At 43.3% G+C, this 24,703-nt stretch overlaps 2 protein-coding genes across 4 annotated transcripts; one reads left to right on the forward strand and one right to left on the reverse strand.

Moving 5' to 3' along the window:
* Window positions 1-1,230: 1,230 nt before the first annotated feature.
* On the reverse strand, window positions 1,231-10,188 carry ttbk2b (tau tubulin kinase 2b). 2 transcript variants are annotated; one of them, XM_061051880.1, is made up of 15 exons: window positions 10,064-10,188; window positions 9,531-9,653; window positions 9,256-9,403; window positions 8,933-9,006; window positions 8,679-8,819; window positions 8,437-8,541; window positions 8,036-8,101; window positions 7,861-7,953; window positions 7,634-7,759; window positions 7,367-7,524; window positions 6,884-7,073; window positions 6,116-6,330; window positions 5,579-6,026; window positions 3,602-4,302; window positions 1,231-2,517 (listed from the first exon to the last, which is right to left on the reverse strand). In XM_061051880.1, exons 2-15 carry the CDS (start codon window positions 9,597-9,599, stop codon window positions 2,166-2,168), a joined length of 2,886 nt encoding a protein of 961 aa, XP_060907863.1. In that variant the 5' UTR covers window positions 9,600-9,653; window positions 10,064-10,188; the 3' UTR covers window positions 1,231-2,165. The 2 variants fall into 2 exon arrangements, with proteins under 2 accessions (XP_060907863.1, XP_060907864.1); XM_061051881.1 differs by having other exon boundaries at window positions 10,057-10,139.
* Window positions 10,189-12,083: 1,895 nt separating this feature from the next.
* On the forward strand, window positions 12,084-23,607 carry mideasa (mitotic deacetylase associated SANT domain protein a). Of its 2 annotated transcripts, none has more exons than XM_061051883.1 (13): window positions 12,084-12,611; window positions 13,070-14,757; window positions 17,029-17,253; window positions 18,126-18,462; window positions 19,154-19,220; window positions 19,320-19,465; window positions 19,571-19,674; window positions 19,883-19,958; window positions 20,072-20,160; window positions 20,751-20,894; window positions 21,127-21,249; window positions 21,791-21,957; window positions 22,689-23,607. In XM_061051883.1, the coding sequence occupies exons 2-13, from the start codon at window positions 13,327-13,329 to the stop codon at window positions 22,948-22,950; spliced, it is 3,171 nt and encodes a 1,056-aa protein (XP_060907866.1). In that variant the 5' UTR covers window positions 12,084-12,611; window positions 13,070-13,326; the 3' UTR covers window positions 22,951-23,607. The 2 variants fall into 2 exon arrangements, with proteins under 2 accessions (XP_060907866.1, XP_060907865.1); XM_061051882.1 differs by having other exon boundaries at window positions 12,085-12,611; window positions 17,020-17,253.
* The last annotated feature ends 1,096 nt before the right edge of the window (window positions 23,608-24,703 follow it).

Consider the following 24,703-nt stretch of genomic DNA (forward strand, 5'->3'; position numbering starts at 1 on the left):
AAAATTCCCAGAAAGTTCAAGAATGGAAATTCAAATACATACAGTAGTTGTAAACCAGTTTGACTAAAAAATCATTTGTGGTGTTTAGAGAAAATAGAGATTTTAAACAATAGTTTCAACCAGCCAGATTCCAGTAAAGCTAAGTGGATCCTTTTTGTTGATGTGTTGCTTGTTTTTGCTTCAACATCCGGCCCCTTGTCTTACTTTTCTGAAAGATTCATGATCTACTGCACCTATAGCTGCCATACTGGAAATGAATTCCAAACACAAGCACTTTGTTATACAAAAACAAAAACAATACTAATCGTGCTTGGTGTAAAGGAAGACGTCAGTTTTAAGTGGAGTTTTAAGTGGAGTTAAGGGCGGTCTCAGAGCCTTGTTCATTAAGCTTTTGGAAAACCTATAATAATCCAAGTAAGCACAAAAAAAAAAAAAACTTCTCAACGTGAAAACTGGGACCATCCAAGGAGTACCTGAATGCAGCATCAGCCACCCATCTGCTAGACTGTAAGTCTGCAGCCTGGGCCGACCCCTGTATGTCCTGTCCTTATAGAACATCAAATGTAAAGGACAAGGAGTCGGCTTCAACAGAGGGTCAATTAGATTTTAGTTTGTACCAGCAGCAGTACACTCACATTTTAAATGACTCCCAATAGTGCCATTAGTTTCCCAGATGATAAAGATAAAGTTGAATTTGGATAGAAGAGGAAGTGTCTCTGCCATCTCATAGACCTCAACAGCTGTCATCTGGGAACTCCCCATTCAGCCCCAATGTCGTCAGCAGTCTCTCTTTGTGCTTACTGGCGTGTCTGTCTGTCTTTCAAAAAACGCTTCTTCGACAGATTCTGACAAGCGATTGTTCTCGGGGGGGGGGGGGGGGCATACCAGAGTCTGAGCTGCTGTGACTTTAGTGTTAGCGTATAGAATCCAATACTTCATGGTTTTGAGCAATGTAAAGACACGGTTTAATGGTCTTTCCCCAATTTCTGATCACTGACTGTGCTTCTTAGCTTGTGACCATGTCTTCTGCGGAGTCTAGCTTTACACAAACGAACACAAGTTGTATCAAGGTCTTTGCAGAGATTTGGGCAAACGAGCCAAAAAACGACATAGTGCCAGGGTTTAAAGAGGACATTTTGGCTGAACTGAGCATTTAATCACAATTAAAACAGCATCCATAGCGTGAAAGTGGTGGTGCTTTAAAAAAAAAAAAAAAAAGGTGAAACACACTCAATGAAATTATTTTAATAAATGTTTTGATTGCGTTGATAAAAGAAAACAGCCACGATGAAAACGATACACTTTGATCACTTTTCTTCCTTTCCTTCGTACGTGTACTTGATGCAAGAAATAAAAAAATAAAAATGGTAATTGTTGCTGGTCTACATTAGGATGTACTTTTGATCAGAAGCAGCTCAATAAAATACAGATGTCTTAGCAGACTGTACAAATGAATATAAAAAAACAAAATTGCGGATGATGCTCATGCACTTTTACAATACTCAAGAATGAGTGCACTTACATGTACATTCTAATATGCCCACTCCTTTTGCATGACAAATATTTTCTAAGCAAAGTAAAAGCACACTACTACACTGTGATATGAGCAATCGTTGTTACATAGTCTTGAGTCTAGCTGTTGTACTGGAGTGAGGTCATAATGGGGCTGCATGCCCTGCTGCTGTACATGAATGCTGATGTTGGTATACTGCTAGTGTGTGTTTTTTTAAATATTAGTGTCCTTAATGTGAGTATATGCTTTCTATTAGTGTATACCATTTTCCTAATGGTACATATCTACAATTAGCATCATTTCTTTTTTTTTTACATCCCTCAAGTATTTAACTTTGATCTTTTTGGTCTCATATTAGGCCTACATGAACCATTAAGAGAAGAGTGAAATGAGAGGTAAAGAGTTGGCAATCTTCAGGTTATCTCAACCTTCTTCTTTCAACTGCACATATCGATCCACATCGTCAAGTGTTCTGAGAGACACATCCAACAAATAAATAAATAAATACGTTCAATTTATCATACATTTTACATTACATACAGTACATTCCCTTGAGTAAATACCAAATTTACACATGCTATCAGGGACCGGACGTGACACAGTCTCTGGCGACAGATGCACCATCCAGATCAGTTGCTTGTGTCAAACGCAGTCATCGATTCACTTTGCCCGAGCCTTTTCCCTCGTGGATCAGACCTCTTCCCCTGGAGCCGTGACCCCAGTGGCCCTGCCCCGCGAACCGGTCTTGCGGGTGAGCGTAGCGGGCGGGAGGGGAGCCGGAGAAGCTGGACGGAGAGCGGCTGCGTCCCTGCAGTGCCCCGCCGTCTCGCAGCTCTTGTCGGGACGGGGAGGAGCTCAGCGAGCGCTGCAGGGAGGAGGAGGAGCTGCGTGGGCGAGGAGGAGGGCTGAATAGCATCCCGCTGCGGTCCTGCATCAGCTGAGTCAGACTGGCCAGGAAGTCAGCGTCGCTGGTGCTGCTTGCACGCACTCTTAACCGCCGTCGTCTAGACAAATATGAAAGAACATATGAGCATCATTTTCTGTATCATCATAGAGACATTTCTTTCACTGAGGAAACTATTTTAACAGTTTCATTAAACTAAGTAGTAGACACAATATCCTGTGATAACTTGTACTTGCATCCCTTCACAAGAAACAATGCCACATGAATCAATCATCATACACATGCTGTTTACTGTCCTAACAATACTTAGATATCTGCTCTTTTTGTAAAGTATCTGTTCAGATTTGGCTCTATATAAATTAAAATATATTGTTTAATTGATTGACATGTAACCATAGGAGTCTAAAATTCACTTTTTGGGATATCTTTCAATGACAGGTAAGCCAGAATATTTTACCAGCCAAATTTTTTTTTGACTCAGATACACAGAGTCACTCAAAACCAGTTGTAGAAGCATGACACTAAGATGAAGGAGCAGTCAGCTACTTTCTTACAATTGCTCTGTGTGTCACCTTCATCAGCGCGAACGCAGTTTGTCAAACCAGACTTTCTAATTAAAGGAGGCCTGACCAAGCTGTTGATTGGACAAAACAAAATGTGGTCTTAAAACTTACAGTATGTTTGGTACTGATTGGGGCACTCGCCAATTAGCGCATGACCTCGTTTATTTTACCTGCCAAATTAAATCTTTACCTGCATTTGTAGGGGGGGCGGGGGCTGAGTTTGGACCCTGGGTGTAAGGTGGCACTGACATATCAATGTGTATTAAGGCAGAATCCTTATTGAGCATGATCATGTTTCATTGTGTTGGTATAACCTTCTCCTGAGTGACCATGGTGTACCATAGACGAGTCATTTGTCGAGCAAAGGCGATGCTAACCAGTTGACATATTGCACAGTTGAGAGCAAAAAAGGAAATGTAATGAAGAAAGTGAAACCACAGGACTACATGGTGAGTTCTTAAAACATGTTTCTGGAACTAGATTATAGCTATCAGTATTACTAGTTACAAACACCCTCCTCTTTTTTTTTTTTTAGATGAATTCCTTGAATAAGAATCTTTGCAGGAAAAAATCAGCTGCAATGTTCATGCACATTTTTTTGTATTATTTCAAATGTAGTACCTATTGTCCACACATGGGCGGATGGGTGGTTTTCCAGGAGGTGGTCGGGGCAGAAACTTGCTCGCGAGTTGCTCGGGTACAAAGGTGGCACTCACAGGACGTGGGATCTTACTTTTACTTCCTGACGAAGAGGACAGAGACAGAGGGTCTTCTCCCACGCAGTCGGACCTGGATCCACGGTCAGAGGGAAGCCTGTCTCTGGGCAAAGCGCAGGGCAGGTTGTCGCAGGACAGAGAGGGAGAGGGCGAGTGGGTCGGGGAGCCAGGGACTGGACTGCTCCAGCGGTGACGCCTCTCCATGTGGAGATCCCTGCTCACAGAGTCCAGCGGGGCGTTGGGTTCTCGTACCGGGATTCGACTCAGTCTTGGGGATAAGGGGGAGTCTCTGCGTCTGAGCAGTGCTGGGGGTGGGGAGGAGGAGACGGTGACTGTGCTCTCTACGGCGCCTCCTGCTATGTCGGCTTGAGGCTGCTGATTGGGCTCGGAGGATCGATCGGGCAGACCAGAATCACTCTCAGGGTCTCTGTCGGCTGTCAGGTGAGCAGTGGGACCTTTGGCTGGGATTGGCACGGGCGCTAACTCCAACTTGTCTCCATCCTGTGAGGCGTCCTCTTTAACTTGATCAGATTTACTAGATGGTGCCTCTAGTGGTATGGCTTCACTCTTCTCCTGTGCAGGGGACAGTGGCCCACAGCTGGAGGACTGAGAACAGATTCATGACTGTTAAGAGTTGTGAAGTCCAAAACTGTATCAAAAAAACTGAAATGTTCTGTCATACTTTTTTTATCTCCATTAAAAACATCAAATACAGCAGCAGGTCTGAATATTTTTATTTTATAAACACTCTTGAGTACATCCGCATGCAAGTGAAGTCCAAGACTCATGACAAGATAAGGTGACACTTATTGAATATGCCCCGTATGACTTTATGAACTGCTAGTTAACCCCAATGTGACGAATGCATCGTATCCGTAGCAACAACTGTCTGTGCTTCTTTTCAATTAGCCGTCATTTCAGGTTATATTTTATTATGATTATATACGCCCTAGCATTATAAAATATGGAAAAAGAAAGGACCTGATTAAAGATTTTTCTTAAATTTCTTCTGAAGAAAAATCGAAGAAAAACCGATGACTATAACTTTTCAAAAGTACAATCAGTTTACTGCACATATTGCACAAGTTTACTTTTTCTTTAAATTTTATTTTATTTACCATTTTGTACCTTTTGCGCAATTTAGAATTTATTACTGTAAATATTATTTATCTTATTTTTACCTAATTTTATTTGATCTATTTTACCTTATTTTGGTTGTATTGCACCGCGGGGCAGAGACAAACGCAATTTCGATTCCACTGTATGTCTGGCATATTTTGAAATTGACAATAAAGTTGACTTTGACTTTGACTTTGACGACGGACTCATGACGCGTTGACAGCGGAATTGTTCGCATCTGTGGGATTACAGGAGCATCAGCAGTGGATGCAAAATAATCCCAACAAACAGATACATCAGATTACAACAGAGAGTGCTCTCATCAGAAACGATGACAGATAACCAGGCACATCAGAAACGTTTTAAACAAGTTAAATCTGGGGGATAAAAACACTGGAAAGAAAAAAAGACACTGGCTATAACTCATATTTTCAAAATGAATACGATTTCACAGAGGCTAACAACAACATATTCTAAGAGCTGATGCTGACAGAGTTATCATAATAAGCATCATCATTATTTTCACAGGTATTATAACACTGCCAGCTTTCAACCAGCTGACAAATTTAGACTAGCGCCAAAATCAACGCAACTAGAAGTTCCTTACAGGAGCTTTGACATGCTGATGAAGACCCTGTTTCATGGTCAAACGCTACAGAGAGCAATCAGCCTTTAACACCTTTGTTACAGTGGAATTTGACTCATTTAATCTCAACAGAGCTGCTTTCAGTTTATTTACAACAAAGAGTTTCTTCAAGCCTACCTGGTCCATCTGGGGTCGTCCCATGATGACCGAGGGCATTTGTCCCAGCATCCCCGGCAGTCTCCTGTGGCCCAGTAACCACGTGCAAGGCATGGCCATCTGTGAGAGGACGGGACTGCTCGGCACCGCTGTGGACTGGCCGTCCTGTGGCTCAGAGGACGGGTTGTCAGTCTCAGCCGGGGTTTGAGTCCCAGGCTTTTCTTCCGCCGGAGGTTTGGTGGCTCCAGAACCGCTGCCTTGCTCTAGCTCCAGCATCACCCACTCCTGAGAGTCTCCCTCCTGGGGAACAGGACTGAGGTTCACAGCCACAAAGCCACTGCTCGCTGCGCCCTCCTCTTGGTCGGGGGTCGCTGTGCCCGAGTGTTCCTCCTTGCAGGAAGGAGACTGCAATCGCTCTGGAATGGAATTCTCCCCGACATGAGAGAGGACAGGACGCTGTTTGCCTAAACTGAAACAAGACCGAAGTACCATGGTGAGCTTCAATCACATGCTGCCACGGTTTCATTTACAGTGATGTATAGTGGACTCAGGACTTACTAGGCCTCTAGAAAGCGCTCAATGGTTGGCTTGGGTTCAGGTGCGAGTCTCTTTTCAAACGCCAGGCTCTGACTGTGTCTTATCCTCCGGAGCAGAGGCGCAGCCCGCTCAAGGAACATGGTCTCTGATCGCACCCGTCGAGGAGAACTCTGCATGGAGCCAGTGTTGGGGCTCTGGTTCCCCTGATTCTGACTGTGTTCATCCTCACTGACCACCTTTTGAAGAAGGGACAAATGCATGTTTCAAAAACTAAATAAATTGCATTCTTATACCACAGAAAACTGTAAGAAGTTACCTTTTTTTTCTCTTTTTTAAATACGACGGTATGCAACACATTTTTTAAACTTAAAGCTACCATGAAGAACATAGCGACTCCTTTATAAAAATGTGTATTAATCTCTGCTGATTTTGTCTTGTACAATGTGTAAAAAAAATACATATATCATTGTGTAAACTAAGACTTAAGGAGCATGCTGTTACTCAAACAGTGACCGTGCTACAAGGAATTAAAAATGATTGTATAGAAGGAGAAAATGTTTCCAATGATAGTGTCTTTTGCTTTTGTAGGTCATATGCAGACATCAGTAAGAAATCCAGTCTGATTCATTACCAGCTAAACGTTCTTCACAGGAGCTATAAGTGTCAGCACGACAGAAAAGGACAGTACGAGGGATCTTTTTCAATTAACTGCACAGGCAGAGAAGCCGTTTTGTAACATTAAAAGCTGTGTTAGAATGTAATGTTTACAGTAAACGACATTGCCCTGACCTTCCTGATCATTGGCTGGGCGTGTTTAAGGTTTCTGTTGCGGTCCATCTCTTCCCATACGTCTCCACCCGGGGTGGTCGGGGTGGGGATGGGAGGGCAGTTGTCAGCGTCGCTGAGGCGTTCCCCTTGCAGGACATCCTCCGTGTTCTCCCTCTGCAGCTCACCCGGCAGCACTGAAGCGTTCGCCATGCTGTGGAGGAGAGAGAGAGAGAGAGAGAGAGAGAGAGAGAGAGAGAGAGAGAGAAGGTCACCCTGCGGCTCATTTCCACAGCACAATTTAAAGCAGCGACTTCTCTGGGAATCTCTGACTGTGCAGATTTCCAGTCTAAAAAAAGGTTCAGCTATATATTTGAACACGTGTCTGACAGACTGTGGAAGGAAGAAGTTTGACAAGCAGACCGCAACTTCAAGCCAACAGCAATTACTAGAACACAAAAAGCTCTATTTTGTCCAAGTGATGGAGCTCTTTTTGACTGTAAATACCCCAAGTAGGCCGGAGTGAGGCGGGTGAGCTGCTGAGCAGTGGTTGTCGCGGCAGTGATTGTCAGCATATCCTCCGAATCACATTTCTCCCAGTCGTAAGGATCATTCTCCAGCACGCTGTTGCTCTTCATGGCGTTCTCAAACAGTGACATCAGGAGCTGTTGCAGAGAAGGCACAAGTGTCAGCATTTAGCAGCTAGAGAAGAAGAAATAAACAGCGTGTGCAAAAAATGTTCCCAAAAAAAAAAGAAGAGAAGAGATGGCCAACCTGATAGTCAGGCTTAGTGAAGTAGTCCAAGGTCAGGATGTGATCAAGGAAAGTGCTGAACTCTGAGGGAAGGTGCTTGAGCATGAGTCGATGGTCGTATGTCTCTTTTAGATTTCCAACTTGTTCCTGAGAAAAAAAAGGGGAGGGGGGGGGGGGGTTAAGAGTTAGAATGGACTCACACACTTTGAGATACAATCATGTACAGGCTAATACATCGAGGCACATACTTTGTCTTTAATTTTCCTCCAGGGAAGCTGACCAACCATGAACTCAACCAGCATGTAGAAGAGGGACCACAGGTCGTCATGACGGCCCATTTCCTACAGAATAATACACAAGTGTGAGTTCTAATTAATGAAAGCGGGACTACGTAGAGGAACAGGGTTTTCAGTCCATTCTCACCTTATTCTTATGAGCATTGATAGAAGCATATCGCACAGTTCCTCTGAAGCCTGCCACAGGACGAGGCTGATGGAGAATAAATAATCGGTTGTTATAAACAGTCGTCATTAAGGTCACATGGGGGTTAAAACAGCGACTGAGAGTTGTAAGAGCCAAATCATTTTAAACGTACAATGTTGTAGAATGTGTAATATTTTTAACAAAATAACTAGACATCCATATATATTTATGGAAACATACCATAAATGTACAGATTACAAAAAGACCTTAGACCATTTACATAAAAGCTAGATAGTATTGTAATAACTCAGTGAGAGATTTCATTTTCTCCAGCATCCATATCGTTGTAACATTTTGTTGCCAAATCCCGAGCCTCGAACATCCGAGTTTAGAGTACTTACTGGACGGACTTCCTGGCTGGAGTTGGTAAACTGGCGAGCCAAGCCGAAATCAAGCATGTAGCAGCATCTGCAGGTACTGGCTAGTCTCCCCATCGCAAAGTTGGACTACAGATTTTAAAACACACATGAACACGTGGGAGTAAAACAGCTGCAATATCCATCAAACTTTTCTATAGTAAAAAAAAAAGAACAAAATGACATTTCCTAAGCCAACCACAAAAGGGGTTTGAAGGCAAACTTACAGGTTTAATGTCGCGGTGCAGAAAGCCCACAGAGTGGATGCTTTCAATGGCCTCCAAAATCTGCTTGCCAAGTCTCAAAGTTGTGGAGACGGAGAAGGTGGCGCGGGTCATGGTTCTGCGCAAATCTGCCAGATTCCTCCCCTTTGAAGACAGCAAGTTAAATCAGGATTCTGTGTCACACTCATGATGCAAGACTGATTTGGTTGCCTGCGGCAAACTGAACATTGATTCGCATTGACTGGAAGAAATCCCACCTGGAGTTCCATCACCACGTAGTTGAAACGGTCATTTCGGCCACAACCCACAAAGCGACACACGTGGTCTTTGCCTGTCAAAGAAGTGTGCGTACAGTGTAATAAGCACAAAGCACATGGTGTAGCAAAATCTTATTTGTCTGCATTTTTCAAATGATCCATCGACAAATATACGTTTTTTACTATGTCGGTGCAAATGTAATATCGTCGTGGCAATATCCATGACAAGACTTTGGCTTTACTGAGGGACATTCAGGTATTCTCTAAGAGTGTTCAGGTGTTCTGTCTCTCACAAGGGGATAGCATCACATCCCATCACCTACCCTGAAGCTTCTTCAGCACAGCCACCTCCATCTTCAGCACCTGTTTGGGTTGTTGCGCGGACTCCACCTTCAAGGCAACAGTGGCCTGACTCAGCTGATCCAAAACCTCGTAGATCTCCCCAAACCCGCCTCCACCAATCTTCCTCGCCTGAAAAAGAAAAAGCACCACTTGCTGTGTGTTTTTGGGAGTGTGATGAAGGGGGGGGGGTGATTCTTTTAAAGTGGGAAAACTGTGAACCTAAAGATGATTTCCTCCACTTTTCTGTCATACTTACTACTTTCCATCTGTCTCTGACCACGTCTGCCACTGACAGGATGTCTGTGTGCTCTCCAGCCCCACTCATCCTGAGTGCTCTCAGCTACAGCCTGCACCTGGCATCAGTGACGCAAACCCCTCACTGAAAACACGGAGCACACTTTAAAAAAAAAATCAATTTCCTCTTCTGCAATCACTTGACAGCTCACTGCATGCAAAAAAAAGATAGATAAAGACGGATCTGATTTACGTGCATGTGGAGCATGCCATTTAGTTTTAACACCTCACGTCTCCAAGGATCACAGGAGACGAGATGGTCACTAAGAGACGGCGGCTAGCATCGCCTGTTCTGTTTGACTATGTGCCAAAACACAACTACGACGGGCGCATCGGTGGTTTCTCGTCATGAATGGCCATAAACCCAACGCTGAAGAGGATTAAACGTAACAATGCTAATCTCCCTAGGCGGTGGCGTTCACTGCGGCGGCTCCGGTGGTCCTGTAAACAAGCTAACTAGCATGTTCGTAAGGATCACCGATGCTGACCTCTTACCTCGCTTCGTTGCACCATCGCGATCCAAGTTCGTGTTCAGAATCCAAAATGTCCCCATAGTCTCAGCAGCGTGTGTGTTTTGGTTAGGTTGGCCAGGTCATTCCACCACAACGTTGTTTATTTTACACCTGAGGTAACGGCGTGGGACCATTATAGCTGACGTTAGCTGCAGTTAGCCAGCTAGCCTGCTGCTAATGGATGGGGAGTGATGATGATGATGCCCCCGCGCGCTCCCCTCTCATAGCGGCGGCGATGACGTCACAGCGCTAGTCTCCCCCTGATTGCGCCGCAAAACTCCTGCATCCCCGAGATACTGACAACAGAGGAGCAGTGCTACATTAAACATCACACGACCCACAAGAGGGTCAGAGACTCAAACGGGACGACCTGCGGTGCCAATAGCGCAGTGGATAAGGAAAGTGCGTCCAACAGCGAGCGTTACTGTTCAAGTGATGACTTAAATACACAGTTTATAGCCCCTGATGATACCCAAAAACCTTACACCTTGTCTGCTTCCAGAAAATGTTCAATTGCCAAGAGAACTATTTGTCTGGCATTATAAAAAATAAAACAGCTGTTTCTCCTGTGAAGTGGAACAGAGCCAAGGGAGAGACTATAATTGTTGTCAAGCCGCAACCCGTACTTATTCCCAATTTGTCAAATGATGCCTACCTCTGCTGTCTCAGATTGAAGTGTTCCCCTTAAACATCTGCATCAGAAATGGAGGACTTTAACCCAGTCAAATTGGAATTCAACAATCTTCGTGTACTGATCCTGGCTGCAGGATTTTCACCCAGACTGCAGCTTTTATCAAGTCATGTACACAAAAACGAATCAATTCTTTTTTTTTTTTAAATGCAGCATGGCCATGCATTTCAATGAAACCAGTGTGTTTAAAAGGGGGGGTCTCCAAAAATGTAAACTAGTATATGTGATACAAATGCCATGTAGCTACTACAGCCATTTATGTGGAGTCACACATTTCTAAATAATCTTTTGAAAAATATAACAACAAAAAACAGGCAACAACCCACATAGAAAATAAATAAATAAACCCAAACCCAAAACAAAACTGACCAAAACAAAAAAGTGACACACATATCACCAATGACATAAAAATAAATGAAACATAATAAAAAATAAATTAATGCAAAAAAAAAAAAAAAAAAGATCTTTTAAAAGCTCCAGACATGAATCTGACAAACTGTGTATTCTGTCCTAAAGGTGGAGGTCATTGGTTGACCACTCTGACAGGGCTTCAAACCAACAGATTCATGAGATCATTACTCCTGAGTGGTAACATTCACATGCAACTGTGCACAACTCATTCATCTTGTGCATCAACAAACAGTTAGACAGATATTTTATTAAACAACTTCAAAAGAGAAAATTGTGCAATTAACATGTGAATTTCTATTATTTATTGATTGTATCCAAATCACCTGTGAAATATTTATTTAAGTCAACCTTCCAGGAGATAATATTTTACTTGTTCCTCCAAAGTCTTTTAATTTGTTTACTATCTAGACTAATTGAAAAAGAACTAACATAATGAGCAAAATTTAAATGTATATAAATGCTCTCAAATAGTATTTACACAAGATAACTTATCCTGCACTGACTGGAGAAATGTCCTTGTCCTTTTAAGGATTGTTTTATAATAATAAACATGTTGACTTAATGAATTAAACAAGCTGGAGTGTAGGTATATTATGGTTATAGGTTATGTGATAAAGTCGTCGTCTTAATTTCTTTAAATCTAAAAGTTAATGATTAAAAATGTAAGAAAAAAACCCCAGTTCTATTTATGAAAGAAAGTTCTCTTACAAATGCCCCAGGATAAATGGACTGTTTTGACTTGTCTCCAGTATCTGTCTCTCTTCCACCTCCTATGCAAACTGTGTTTTGTGCGTCGAGCTGAGACTCCGCTCTCCGGAGCAGCCGTGACAACAAAACAAACGCACACGGATACAGCTCTGGGAGTGGCCAGACAATCGGATTGGACAACAGGATGTTAGTCGAGCTGTTTTGGGGTGAGGCGGTGCGTTCAGGGACGCACAACTTTCCATGTGTTTGCGCAGTTTCCCAGCGTTTCACATCAACTGGATAAGCTGACATACGGGGGCTCGGAGCCGTGCGGTACCTGCTGAGGAGTGTGGAGATCTACGAAAAGCTGCAGCGCAGGCCGCTGCAACGGCGCAGTTTCCACACCGTCGCCGTCTCATGTGTGGTTTCGTCGCTGATGCAGGGAGAAAGTTGTGGACATGTTTTCCTGAAGTGCACGGTTTTTACCGATTCACCGTGCACCATTAGAACCACAGTGTTAATGAGCGCCTCCAGTTTGGCCGGAGGGTGGATTATGTTTACGTGGGATCGTACTGTCGCCTGTTCGCCATATTGCGCTCTGTGAAACTCGAGGGAAAGTTGTCAAGAGTTATGACATTTGCTGCGCACAGTCCCTTCATGGAGCTGCATGCAGTCGACTTTGATCGGAACCAAAGTGACTCCATGGAGCTGGCCATGGACAGATCTGTGCACCATTAATCAGGTATAAACATCGTGCTTCACTCATGCTTCCTAATGTCCCGTGTTGCCTCACAGCAGTCAGCCCTTCAGACGCTTCCTTATTGCCGATTTGTAACATAACATCAGTGGCTATCGCTCGGGTGATTGCATGAGTCTCTCCGTTTCCTGTATTTCTTGTTATGCCAAATGGCAGCTGCACAGTAAGCGCCTCCTTGTTTCTGCCGCTTCTGAATCTTTTCCCCTTCTCTTAAATCGCCTCTATTGACGCACCTGGGCGAAGTAATCAGAATATACGTTTTTCTTTCACAGCGCTCACATGTCACTGACTTCTTTTATGAGTCCTCACTGGGCCTTTTTCGTGCGCAGGCCTCAGTTTCCTCTTTGCTGCAGACGAGTGAAAGTCGGTTGGAAACTTTGTACACTTTTCTACAGTGTGAAAAGAGAGTGTCTAACCCCCCCTCCCCTCCTTTCTCTTATAAGGTCTGGCTCCTGACAGAAGAGGAAGAGAAAGAATGGACAGAAAAGCGCAGATTTGATTCTGGAAGGAGGTTTGAATGTTCCCCACCCCTGCACTTTCCTCTGGGATTTATATTTCCTCCCAAATACCTCTGTATACACAATTAAAGAATTCCTCAGCCACTTGCACACTACAGAGCAATAACTGAGTAGTTTACATGCTCTTAGATCAAGATCGAGAGCCCTGACTCCCAACGTTTTTGTACTTTTAAAACATTACTATGAGTCTTCCTCCTCAAGTGAATACTGACAAGAGCGGCAAGCATCGCGGTGCAGCCATGAAAGAGCCTGTGCAGCACTCAGGGGAGGTTTATTATGGTATGGGACCTCCGGCTTTAGAGTCGAGTAACTCTGCCAGCAGCTCTGGAGTTTATAACCCGGAGAAAGGGCCCCAGAGTGTGCCGCACTATCAACAGGCTGCCCCCGTAAAGTGGATGCACCAGGACGCCGTGCAGGCCCCCGGCTGGTCCCAGGAAGCTCCCGTGTCAAACTGGGGGCAGAACTTTGACCCGTACATGAGTGGCGTGAACGTCAGGAGTCAGATGGCGTTCCACAAAGGGGTCCACGAGGCTGTCGCCCTGCCGATGGGGGGAGAAAATCAACTTCCAGGGCCGGTGGAGGCCTACAGGGAAGCGGCCCCGGCTCCAGCTCAGGGGAGGGGGCTGGAGTGGGAGCAGCACACTGCAGCTGTAATGCACCAGGCTCAGCTGCAAGCCTACCAGCAAGCTCATAAAGGTGTGGAGCTGCCAGGCCAGTCCCATGTGGCCCCCCATGCTCTGCAGGGGTCCATGCTGCAGCCTTTCCAGGCAACTTTCAGGCCCAGCAAGCAACAGTTTCCATCTGGTCATTACGCCGTTTTCCCCGGCAATAAGGCGGTGCCGGGCTTGGCGTACAGCGAGCAGCCTCAGAAGCAGCGTATGCTTCAACAGATGCGGCAGCAACAGCAGCAGCAGCAGCAACAGATGTTTCAACAGCATCAGCTCCAGTTGCAACAGCAGCAGCAAATCCAGCAGCAGCAGCATCACCAATTCCAACAGCATCAAATACAACTGCAACAACAGAAGCAAATGCAACAACAGTATCACCAGCAGCAGCTGCAGGAGCGGCAGCAGCACATTCAGCACATTCAGCAGCAGCAGCAGCAGCAGCAAATGCATCTAAATGCACCACAACAAGACACAGCTCAGCTTCAGGTGCAACCAAAACAGCAACAAAACCAAAACCTTGTGACTTTCCAGCCACCAGAGCCTCGACCTCTTGATGCTGCAGCGAAAAAGGAAGCTGTCAAAGCAGCTGAGCAGCAGGAACCAGAAGCTAAAGCCAGTGATGTGACAGCTGAACCCGATCCAGGCCCTGAAAAGGTTCCAACGAATCCCGCAGAGCCCTCAAATGCATCTCTGGCTGCACCGCGGCGCTCACGTCGCCTCTCCAGAGATGGACAGTCCCCACTGGGTCCTCCTTCCACAAATGTCTGGTCTCAAGCGTCCAAAGAGCCTCAACAGCCCCAAAACGGAGTAAGAGCAGGAGAGAGCCAAGTGACGACAGGAGGAGTCATCCAGATCACCAGCAGGAGGAGGAGGGCGTCCAAGGAGATCAACCTGGAGACTCTGGCCCAGAAGGCGTCGGAAATGGAGCCTGCGAACACGGCAAAGGTTAATGCAACACTCCTCACACCGCCACTGAGTTTATCTTCTGTGAATTTATTGCACTCACTTCATGGGGCTTTCCAGGGGGGCTGATTTTAGAATGAAAAAGGAAAAATTCTCATCTGGCAAACTTTGCTAGCAGCTGTACTAGTAGGACGAACCCTATTTCTAAGCAGAACTTCCTTTTGGTTACTAAAACCACAAAAAAAAAAAAAAAATTTAGAATGACACAGCATTGATTTAATAGTCAACATTTACCTGTTCATAAATAAAGTGAACAAACAATTATAAAATTACCACAAGGCTAATAAAAAGGAAAGGTTAGTGATACAAAGTCACATTTTATGATAAAATAAGTGACGGTAGATATATTTAAAGCTGGTCGATCAAGAATGCGACACAAGGCTGCCATCACTTAAAGGAAGCTGCTTTTAGACCCACGATGAGCAAATCTCATCTCCTCTAAATTCAAGGACTTCAAAGTATCCGACATCCAGTGTTGAAATGTCAGAAAGGGCCTTCCTCCAAATGAACAATCTTTGTCTTTGTTTTAGAAAAGTAGTGTATGCAATACAATTATTTGGTGAAAGATCATCATAAAGTTCAATATTAAAAAAAAAAGAGCGGTGAGGGATTAGGTTCAGTCGGTTTTTTAAAATATTCTGAATGCCACTAAATATGGAACTCCAGAAACCAGTTAGATAGAGTTGACATCTATAACATGCTGCATCCACTGGTGAAGACATATTTAGACAAGTGGAGATTTTGCACTACTTAAGCTGTTTTAGCCAAAGTGTTATTCCATGATTGTGCAAAATATCCTGCAGGATATACCGCTGCAATTTGGCAAATTGTTATACATTTTTAATATTCAAACGATTCCTCTAAATGTATCATGGTACTACACTAAGTAGATATCTTGATATTCCGGATTTATAATTTTTTGCATTCATTGGGTCACACCCTGTCCAACGAGCTGTTTTATTTACTCCCTAGCAGCTTCGTTAAACAGCCTATAAACACAAACACAAGTTAAAACACAGATTTTTTTTCAGCACAGGGAATGTTTTTTTTTGTGTTGCTCCAACGTTGGAGGGGGAGTGGGAGGGGGGTTGGGGGAGGGGGTTGTAGGGCTTGTCTTGGGATTTTTGTGCAGAGTGTGCAGCCTGGATGTACAGTTGGAGGAGCTGCATGTCTGCACACCTCCACATTCCTCAGGCTCTGTCTCAGTCATTCAGCAGAGCAAGGGAGGGGCTGCGCTGTCAACCTGCACACTCATACTCCTAAAAACACACACACACACACACACACACACACACACACACACACACACACACACACACACACACACACACACACACACACACACACACACACACACACACACACACACACACACACACACACACACACACACACACACACACACACACACACACACACACACACAAACAGGTTTAATATTCCTGTTGACAGCCCAGAGCTAGGCATTGTGCTCAACAAACAGCACTTTTCTGGGTGAGCAGATGAGAGTCAGTCCTGTTCTAAATATTGTTTGCCTGAGATTCAAATCAGAAAACTGATTTATATGTTTCTCTGCCATGAGTAGAATTTACCAGAACCTTTATCGGCTTGACCAGAAATACCAGCGAGGCGTGCGTCTTCTCTGAATGCTATGAATTTTGTGAGTGTACATGAATATTTGTGACACATTTGACAGAAGCAGCACCACCATATTTACTGTAGGTTTAGAAGACATGTTTATTTGGTTGACATTTTGCATTTAATAAACAGCATTTGAATTTAAGATGCGTATCAATACTTTGTTAAATTACCCAAAGTACCAGATTTACACTGCTTTTAACATCTTGAGTAGAAATATTCAATTGAAACCTTCTGGGTAACGATACAATTCAAGTGAACTTGATATTTGTGTGAAGAGCATTTCTCAACTAAACAATGAAGAGTTACAAATAATAGACAGAATGAAATTCTCTTTGAATGCTGCCCCAATGTTATTTATTCTAAATAAAATAATAATATACATCTAAATAAGAGTTTCCTTATTTAGGAACAAAGGGAACAAATGAATTTGATTTATAAATGCATTATTGGGTTGATGATCATTGCACTGACACTTTATTCCTCTTATAAAATCTCATTATCCCTCCTTTGCGTTACTTGCTAAGCTTTTTATTTTCTGTTTTATTTTCTGTTTGTGATCTTGCTCCCCCCCCCCCCCCCCCCCCAACTTCCCTCTGTGCTCAGGTGCCTCAGCAGGAGGACGGTTCTCCTGGCAGACAGGCCTCTATAGTCCCTCTGGTTATCCCCGTGTCCGTGCCGGTGCACAGGAGTCACACGGATCCTCAGGGCGGCCCGGCTCAGGGGAGACTTGTTAAGGGTGAGCGGTCTGCTGGACAGTCTGAAAGGAAACCGTCTGTCATCGTGGCTCGGCGGAGATCACGCAGAAACTCCATGAACGACAGAGAGAGTTTTGGTCAGGTAAATATAATACGTTTTTTGCTTTTATTCTCTTGGTTTTGTTACTGATATCCTCGAAGTCAGCGCTTCAGCGTTTAGGCTGACTATGTCAAAAAACGTTCTAATTTGATTCTTAGGTCAAAGTTTCAGTACAATGTTCCTGCATTAAAATTGTCTTAAGTGGGTCAGTATTATCAGAGAAAAAGTAATAACCACTACATAACTGGTGCCCAGAGAGCCTCATTTTAACATTGTAATAAGCTGTAGAAGTTTGTATTTGCTGGGAGTTTGATTTGACTCTTGTATTTGTTGACCAACAATCAGCGGACAAGTAGCTTAGTAAGCATATAGAGCCTGCCCTTATCCTGGCTAGAGATAACAGAAGCAACCTGCAAGAAGCTCTAAAGCTTGATAATCAACACATCTGGCTGATTTATGTCATGTGTTTATAAGGTGCACTATTTTTTTTTGCCTAGTAAGCATAGCCTTTACTTTTGAAGGAGACGGGTGGCCAGAGGGGTTTGTCTCTCCCATTAGAGTTCAGAGTAATCCAGCCTTTCTGTACTGTGATTGGCTAAAACTTGTGTCACAGTGATCCAGTGGAACTTGGACCAAACTGAAACAATGTGACTCTTTAATGTTGACGAGTCGACTACATGAATAGCTTTTTTAATCTGGTTGTGTAGGATCTCGAGTAAACCTGGTTCAGTACGTACACATGTGTATGTCGTGGCTGTTAAGAAAGTCATCCATAAACTGGCTTTTTGAAAATCAGAGGATAAGATAAGAAAAGTGAGTGTAAGTTTAAATTCCCAGCTTGACCTGATTTTTGAACTCCTGGTGAGAAACACAAGTGTTACTGTGACTTTTCCCCCGACCCTTCTTCTGTCCAGGACGGGGACGATCAAAGTCAAGACGAGGATGGGAAACCCAAACTGAAGCGAAGACCTCGCCCGGAGCCTCTCATCATCCCTCCGCACAAACCCTCCACCTTCATCCCTCCATCCCTCTACTCCACCATCACTTCCTACCAGAGCAACCTGCGCTCTCCGGTTCGCCTGCCGGACAACCCCCTCACACTGCCCCCTTACACGCCTCCGCCCATCCTGTCTCCTGTACGAGAAGGTTCAGGACTCTACTTCTCCACCTTTCTGACCAACATTGCGAGCAACCAGATCCTGCCCCCGCCACCTACACCGAAGCCTGCCTCACGCAGTCTGCTGCGCACTGGTAAGGCTCAGTTGCTGCTTTTATTAGTTTATACCTTTGGCTGTATAAAGATGGATGATGTGCCTCTATCTCGTCCTCTTGTACAAAAATGAAGCCAATTTTACCCCCTTGGTGGGTGAGCTGGTGATGTCATTAGGAGTCAGTTTTTGCAGAAGTTATGAGCTGGTGTAGCTGCAGCATTGACTTCCCACTCCTATCACTAACCAAAACACACTTTCAACCTACAGACAAAACTGCACACATCCCTCAGGCCTGCACAGTCCACAACAGAACAGATTCTACTGTTGGTTTGCAGCAGATACTCGCTGTGAAAGTCCAATCACTCTTGTGTTAGTGTTTGTTATGTTACGCCTCACTGGTCCTCTACTCTGCTAATCTGATGCACACAGCGTTGCAGGCGCCACATTTGTCAAAAGAGCTTTCAGTCATGGCATTTCAGCCATTTTACCCATCAAGCAATATTGCAGAAATATGTATTTGCCGTGTATTTTGATGTTATAGTTTGACTTATGTCCAATCTGTTAACATGGAGGAGACCTATACTGTAGCTCCAAGATTTTGGCTTCACTTTTGGGGACCTGTCATGATATCGTCCATCTTTTTATACGTTATTTGGTGTAATTTGTAGCTAAATAATCCTGACTATCCTTTTCTGATAATTTCTGAAGTGATCATTCTGTTTTCATTGCAGCAAGTTCAGATATCACACCTCCTGTTCTGCCGTTGATCACTGATGCTACACCCGTTTGCCTGGAACCGTGAGTGAAGACACAAACAGGCCTCTAAGATTTTGAACACCTTCCAATAAAAAAAATACGAAGCTGTACTCTTATGTGTCATGTTTTCTATTTGTTCAGACGTATCAACATCGGGCTACGGTACCAGGCAGAAATCCCTGAGTTGAAAGATCAACTGTCCTCCCAGTTAGACCAGCACAAGGCCGACCTGGTCTGGCTCCCTGTGGAACCAGAGTCAAACCTCAAACCTGGTGATCCAGAGAGGGGTAAGTATGTCCCGTCTCCCCCACCCACTAACTGTGATTTTATATTTCCTTGCTTATTCTTTCCAACAACGTTCATTTTCTTCTTCTTCTTTTTTTTTGTTGTAGTTTTAGATTTGATGAACATGGCTTGCTCCAGTGTGCTCAGAGGCGGAGGAACCAATCAGGAACTGGTTTTGCACTGTTTACATGAATGTGGAGGTGATTTCTTGGTGAGGACTCACTCAAGTTACTGAAATTCAGTAAAAAGGATATCTTTTTTTTTTTTGGTGACTTAAATCATTTCCTCTGCCTTCGTCTTACATTAGCTTCTTATTTCTTACTGCTAGATGTTTTTATACAGTGTTGTAGAGTTGAAGAACTGTAATCATCAGGCACATCGATCTTCTTGTAATTGTAACCATTCATGTTGTTATGTAGGAAACGCTTGGACGTTTGATGCTGCAGGCCCCAGTTTTCTCCACAGGCCATCACCTGGCAGGTTATCACTACTCAGGTCAGTGTCGCCTCTTTATCCTCCTTCCTCTTTCTCTGACTTCTTAACCCTCTTCAAAGGTTCTCTCACTGTCTTGAATAACAACACATTCAATTGTGCTGATTTACTTCCAGGCTCTGACTGCTGGACCGCAGAGGAGAAGCGCTACTTCAATAAGGGGATCTCTGCGTACAGGAAGGACTTCCTCATGGTGCAGAAACTGGTATGCTCTTTCATTTTACCTCGCTGTTTAAACAATTCAAAATCAAAGAAAGTAAATCTAAAAAAAAAAAAAACATTTCAATGTAATTTTAACTACTCTGTAGAGTTTTAACACCAATAAATCTGTAATCTAATTATTCTGAGGCATGAATCAGGGATGTGATTCTTCCAGATAAATCCAGAATTCTGGATTTTCCCGACCTGAAGAGTTGACCCAGGTGAATCAGGGATAGCTGGAAAAACACATTTTTAAGTAGAACTAAGAAAAAAAGACTAACATTTAGTATTTTCAGCTGTTTCTCGGCTGTGTTTTACAATGTGAAGCAAGACTAAGATGTAATGGAAAATAACCGCTGGCAAACAAGTCAGCTCTGCTTTCATCATGAAACATCCCCTTTGGGACATCAAGCAACTGGATTTATGGGAAATGTGGTCTTGATTTTATAAACATCTTAGCACCCCAGCTGTGACAGAGAGGCCGCCTCTCATGTTTAGATCGTCGTTGTCCACACACTGTTTCATATGCAAATACGTGAAGTGCTTGATGTGAATGCTTCCTGTTAATATCTGCATGTTTTGTTGGATTTTAAGGTGCAAACAAAGACTGTGGCTCAGTGTGTAGAATTCTACTACACGTACAAAAAACAGGTGAAGATCGGACGTAACGGGATTCTCACCTTCGGCCCCCCAGATTCCCCTGGGGAGAAGCACAACGAGGCCGTGGTGGACATTAAGGTAGAGTCGAATAAGCTTCTCAAATGTCAAATACTGTTGAAGCGTTAAGGTCACGTTGTTCATGTTATCCAACGTATGCTTAAAACTAAACCACATCAGTGGAAAAATGTTGTTGAAGTATAGTTGAAGTTATCTTCAGTCGTGAGTTCATTTATTATGAATCCCTATGGTTGGTTGAATTCATCATTCATTCATCTATAATATATTTTTGTCCATTTGATTTGATACACAGAGTTCACAGCAGTCCAAACTTAATCAAGGGGAGGGAGATGGAGACGACAAGAAGACGGTTTCCTATGACCTCGAGAGCAGTCATCAAGCCAGGGTTGCACAGTCACTACAAGCTCACGACTATGTAAGTAATATAATATATAGTAAAAGTTCAAGAACACAGTGGTGGAACAATTAGGTAATTGCATTAAAGTCGACTTAAAGAATAAAAGAGACGAGAAAACCCTTTTTTTTTTTTTCAGAAAATGTTGATCATATTACAATGTATGTCGTTGGAAAATGATAATTCATGTGTATACGTGCGCGAGTATGAAAACTTGGAGTTAAATTCTATCTGTTTCATTGTATCATCGTGTTATCTTTTTCACTGTATAATATTTTTAACAGCATGAAATATGTTTCAACTCATTGGCTCCCAGGCCAATTGTCCAATGAAAAAAGTTTGGTAACCACAGTGTTAACTGAAGACAGATGTATTCGTTTCATTTGACTACAAAACGGTATAACATGGAGAAACTTCAGTGAAGTGCAGAGTTTACAGATGTTGCTGTTGTTTTTCACTGAAACATTGGTATGAAGGTGTAAAGGCAGGCTGGTGGAGTTTTATTTCCACTGATGTATGACGTACAAAAGAAAACTCTGGATCTGTTTTTGTGGTTCTCCAGGCAGGATCGATGGTGATGATCAAAGAGCAGGACACTGTAAACAAAGACCTTCACCATCCAGCAGCGTCTCACAGGCCTCGAGCTGAGCCTGCAGCCAAGAAGCCAAAAGCACCGGCAAAACCACCTCCAGATCCTGACGCTGTATTTCCATGCAAGAAATGTGGAAGGTACGGACAATTCATGAAATACCATTCTGTTGTCACAAACGAGAACAGTGTCATATATTTCAAACAGAAGCTTCTGATCACACACATTTTGATTACTTATTTACATTGTTTAGATTTATTTATTCACAAGACTTGATTTCTACCAGTCTTCTAGATAAAGCGTGCAGTGTATCTAATGTTTGCAAGAAGTTCATCTCTTCCAATTCATATACTAATGTTACTATTCTATGGGGCTAAGGTTAGACCATTTCATTGCAATTGTTATTTTTGGAAGCAGTGAGCAGTATCTGAACTTTATCTTTATGTAAAAATCTCCAAAATACACAAGAGGGGTCTCTTTATCTTTCATTACTACTTTCTGCATATTCACATATTTAATTCACACATCATTCGCATTATTTCTCGGCTGAATTTATTGATTGTTATTGCGGGCTGCACCGCGGTGATGCAGTGATTAGCGGTGTTGCCTCACAGTGAGAAGGTTCCTGGTTTAAATCCCCGTCAGACAGGAGCGTCTATGTGGGGAGATTACATGTTCTACTCTCCGGGTACTCGGGCTTCCTCCCACAGTCCAAAGACATGCCCGTTAGGTTAATTGGTTTGCTATTGATAATGGATGGATGGATGAATAGTAATTGTTTGTGAAGTGTGACGCCCTGATTGGTTGGTATGTTCCCTTCTTCCCGTTTCCAGCTGCTTTAACATTTGCTTCATCGTCTCCCGTCTCTCAGGGTGTTTTACAAGGTAAAGAGTCGAAGTGCTCACATGAAGAGTCACGCCGAGCAAGAGAAGAAGGCTGCAGCGCTGCGTTTGAAGGAGAAGGAGGAGCAGGCGGCGGCCGAATCACGAGCCAGGAAGGCGGCGGCGGCGGCGGCGGCGGCGATGGCGGCACATCATCAGAGAGGAAACGGAGTGACGGAGCAGGCCGAGGTCAGCAGCCACGAGGACTCCCCTGAGGGAGAGGATGATGATGATGATGAAGACTGGCACTGAGAGACAAATGCCAATTAGAAGATGGACTGATGGCGAAACGGATGATAGAGACAGAGATGGAATAAAAAAAAATGTTCTGCCCCAGAGAGAGCAGAATCAAGAACCGAAAAAAAAAAGTCTTCCTGTTAACCTTCACACTCCTTCACCTTTGTGTCTTTTAATATTCAAAGGAAGTTTATTTTTTTGTAAATGCACTTAAACTCTTTGCTTCTGCTTTTGCCAATATGCCTTTTATACCCTTTATTTAATTGAATATGCATCCAAATATTGTACGTTTTCATCGCGTGGCCTTCATAGTTATGTGATATTTCACAAGAGAATCAGGAAATCAATAAAAACATACGATCAAAGCAATACTTCAACTGCGGCCCTTTTAAAGAAGTCTAGTTTAAGAGCTATTATTTCAACTCTTTCTCTTTGGAAAACACTGTGCCGGACTGTGCAGGCTTCCATCAGATTTATAGGTTGGTTATTCACTTGTTTTTTACACCTAAGGGACCTTTTTGAATGGAATTTGTACAAAAAAAAAGTATATATGAGATTGCCATATATTTATGATACTGCATTTTGCAATGATTTAGGTAATATAAAGAACTAATCATGTCAGCTGCAATATGTGAATTGAAAAGTTTATTAAAATCCCTACTGTTCAGAGAAGTGTTTGGTTTCTTTGTTCATTCACTAAATCGAGCGACTGGGATTGTGAGACATTGTTTGTCCAGCAGGTGGCGGCAGAGGCTCAGTGTGTTGCTGGCTATTTTAATCCCACACCTTTTTCAGTGTGGATACTTAGAAATCATGCCTGTTTCAATACATTGCGATTTGTTCAGTCAGGATTCTCCTTAAAGCTGAATTTTCAGTTTTATTTTCAGTTTCATGTGCTCATTGTTTTGTTTACACCAACATCTTTCAGTCAGGTATAAATGTACCTCTATGAATTAATCCAGAATACTACCTGATTTGGTTTTATAGACGACTCCAGAGGTCTATCATTTTCCTGAGTCACAAGGGTGTGGTGATGTTTGGCATTGCTCAGTGGTGTCAGTCAGCCGTTCACAGAGTGTGTACTCAGTGAAACGTAGTGTCACCCTCAGGAGATGAGATGCACAGCTCCCCCCCCCCCCCCCCCCTTGAGACTGAAACTCTCCTGTTTCTGTCTCCCTGACAGGTTGGTCAGTGACAGCTCTCATTTACCTTCCTGCTCTCCTGCAGAAATGAGTCAGGGAGAAGTTATGGGTTGCAAACACACACAGAAACAAGCGACTGCCCCTTGAGGAGAAAAACACAGACTTCACTGTTATCTGTTGTTGCAGGATTTCTTGGTTTCAAAGAACCTACAGGAATAGTTTACCACACATTGTATATGAAGTCATTAAAGCTTTGACCTCCAAACCAAAAGCTGACTATGACTAAACACAAAGCATAGCTGAGGCTTATGGGAATAATTTGTTTGGTCACTTTTTGGTCAGGAAACCAAATAAGTAGAAAGACAAATACTAAAATCTGACCTAAAGGTGACGCAGGATAAAAAGTTATGGATCTTACATTTCATTTAAATCAATCTGAAAGGTAAACTCCGATGTCTGTACTTTTCTTTTTGCAATGAGGTTGATATTTGTTGAGATTATTTTGGTTAAAAAAAACACAAATTCTGACCTACGCTGTCACTGGAGGGAAAGTCAAAGGAACACCCAAGAAATGTGAGTCATCCTCTGAGGAAAACGAGCGTTTGTTTAGAATTACATGGCAATCA

Source organism: Labrus mixtus, chromosome 12 (genome assembly GCF_963584025.1).
Source record: "Labrus mixtus chromosome 12, fLabMix1.1, whole genome shotgun sequence".
NCBI lineage: Eukaryota > Metazoa > Chordata > Actinopteri > Labriformes > Labridae > Labrus > Labrus mixtus.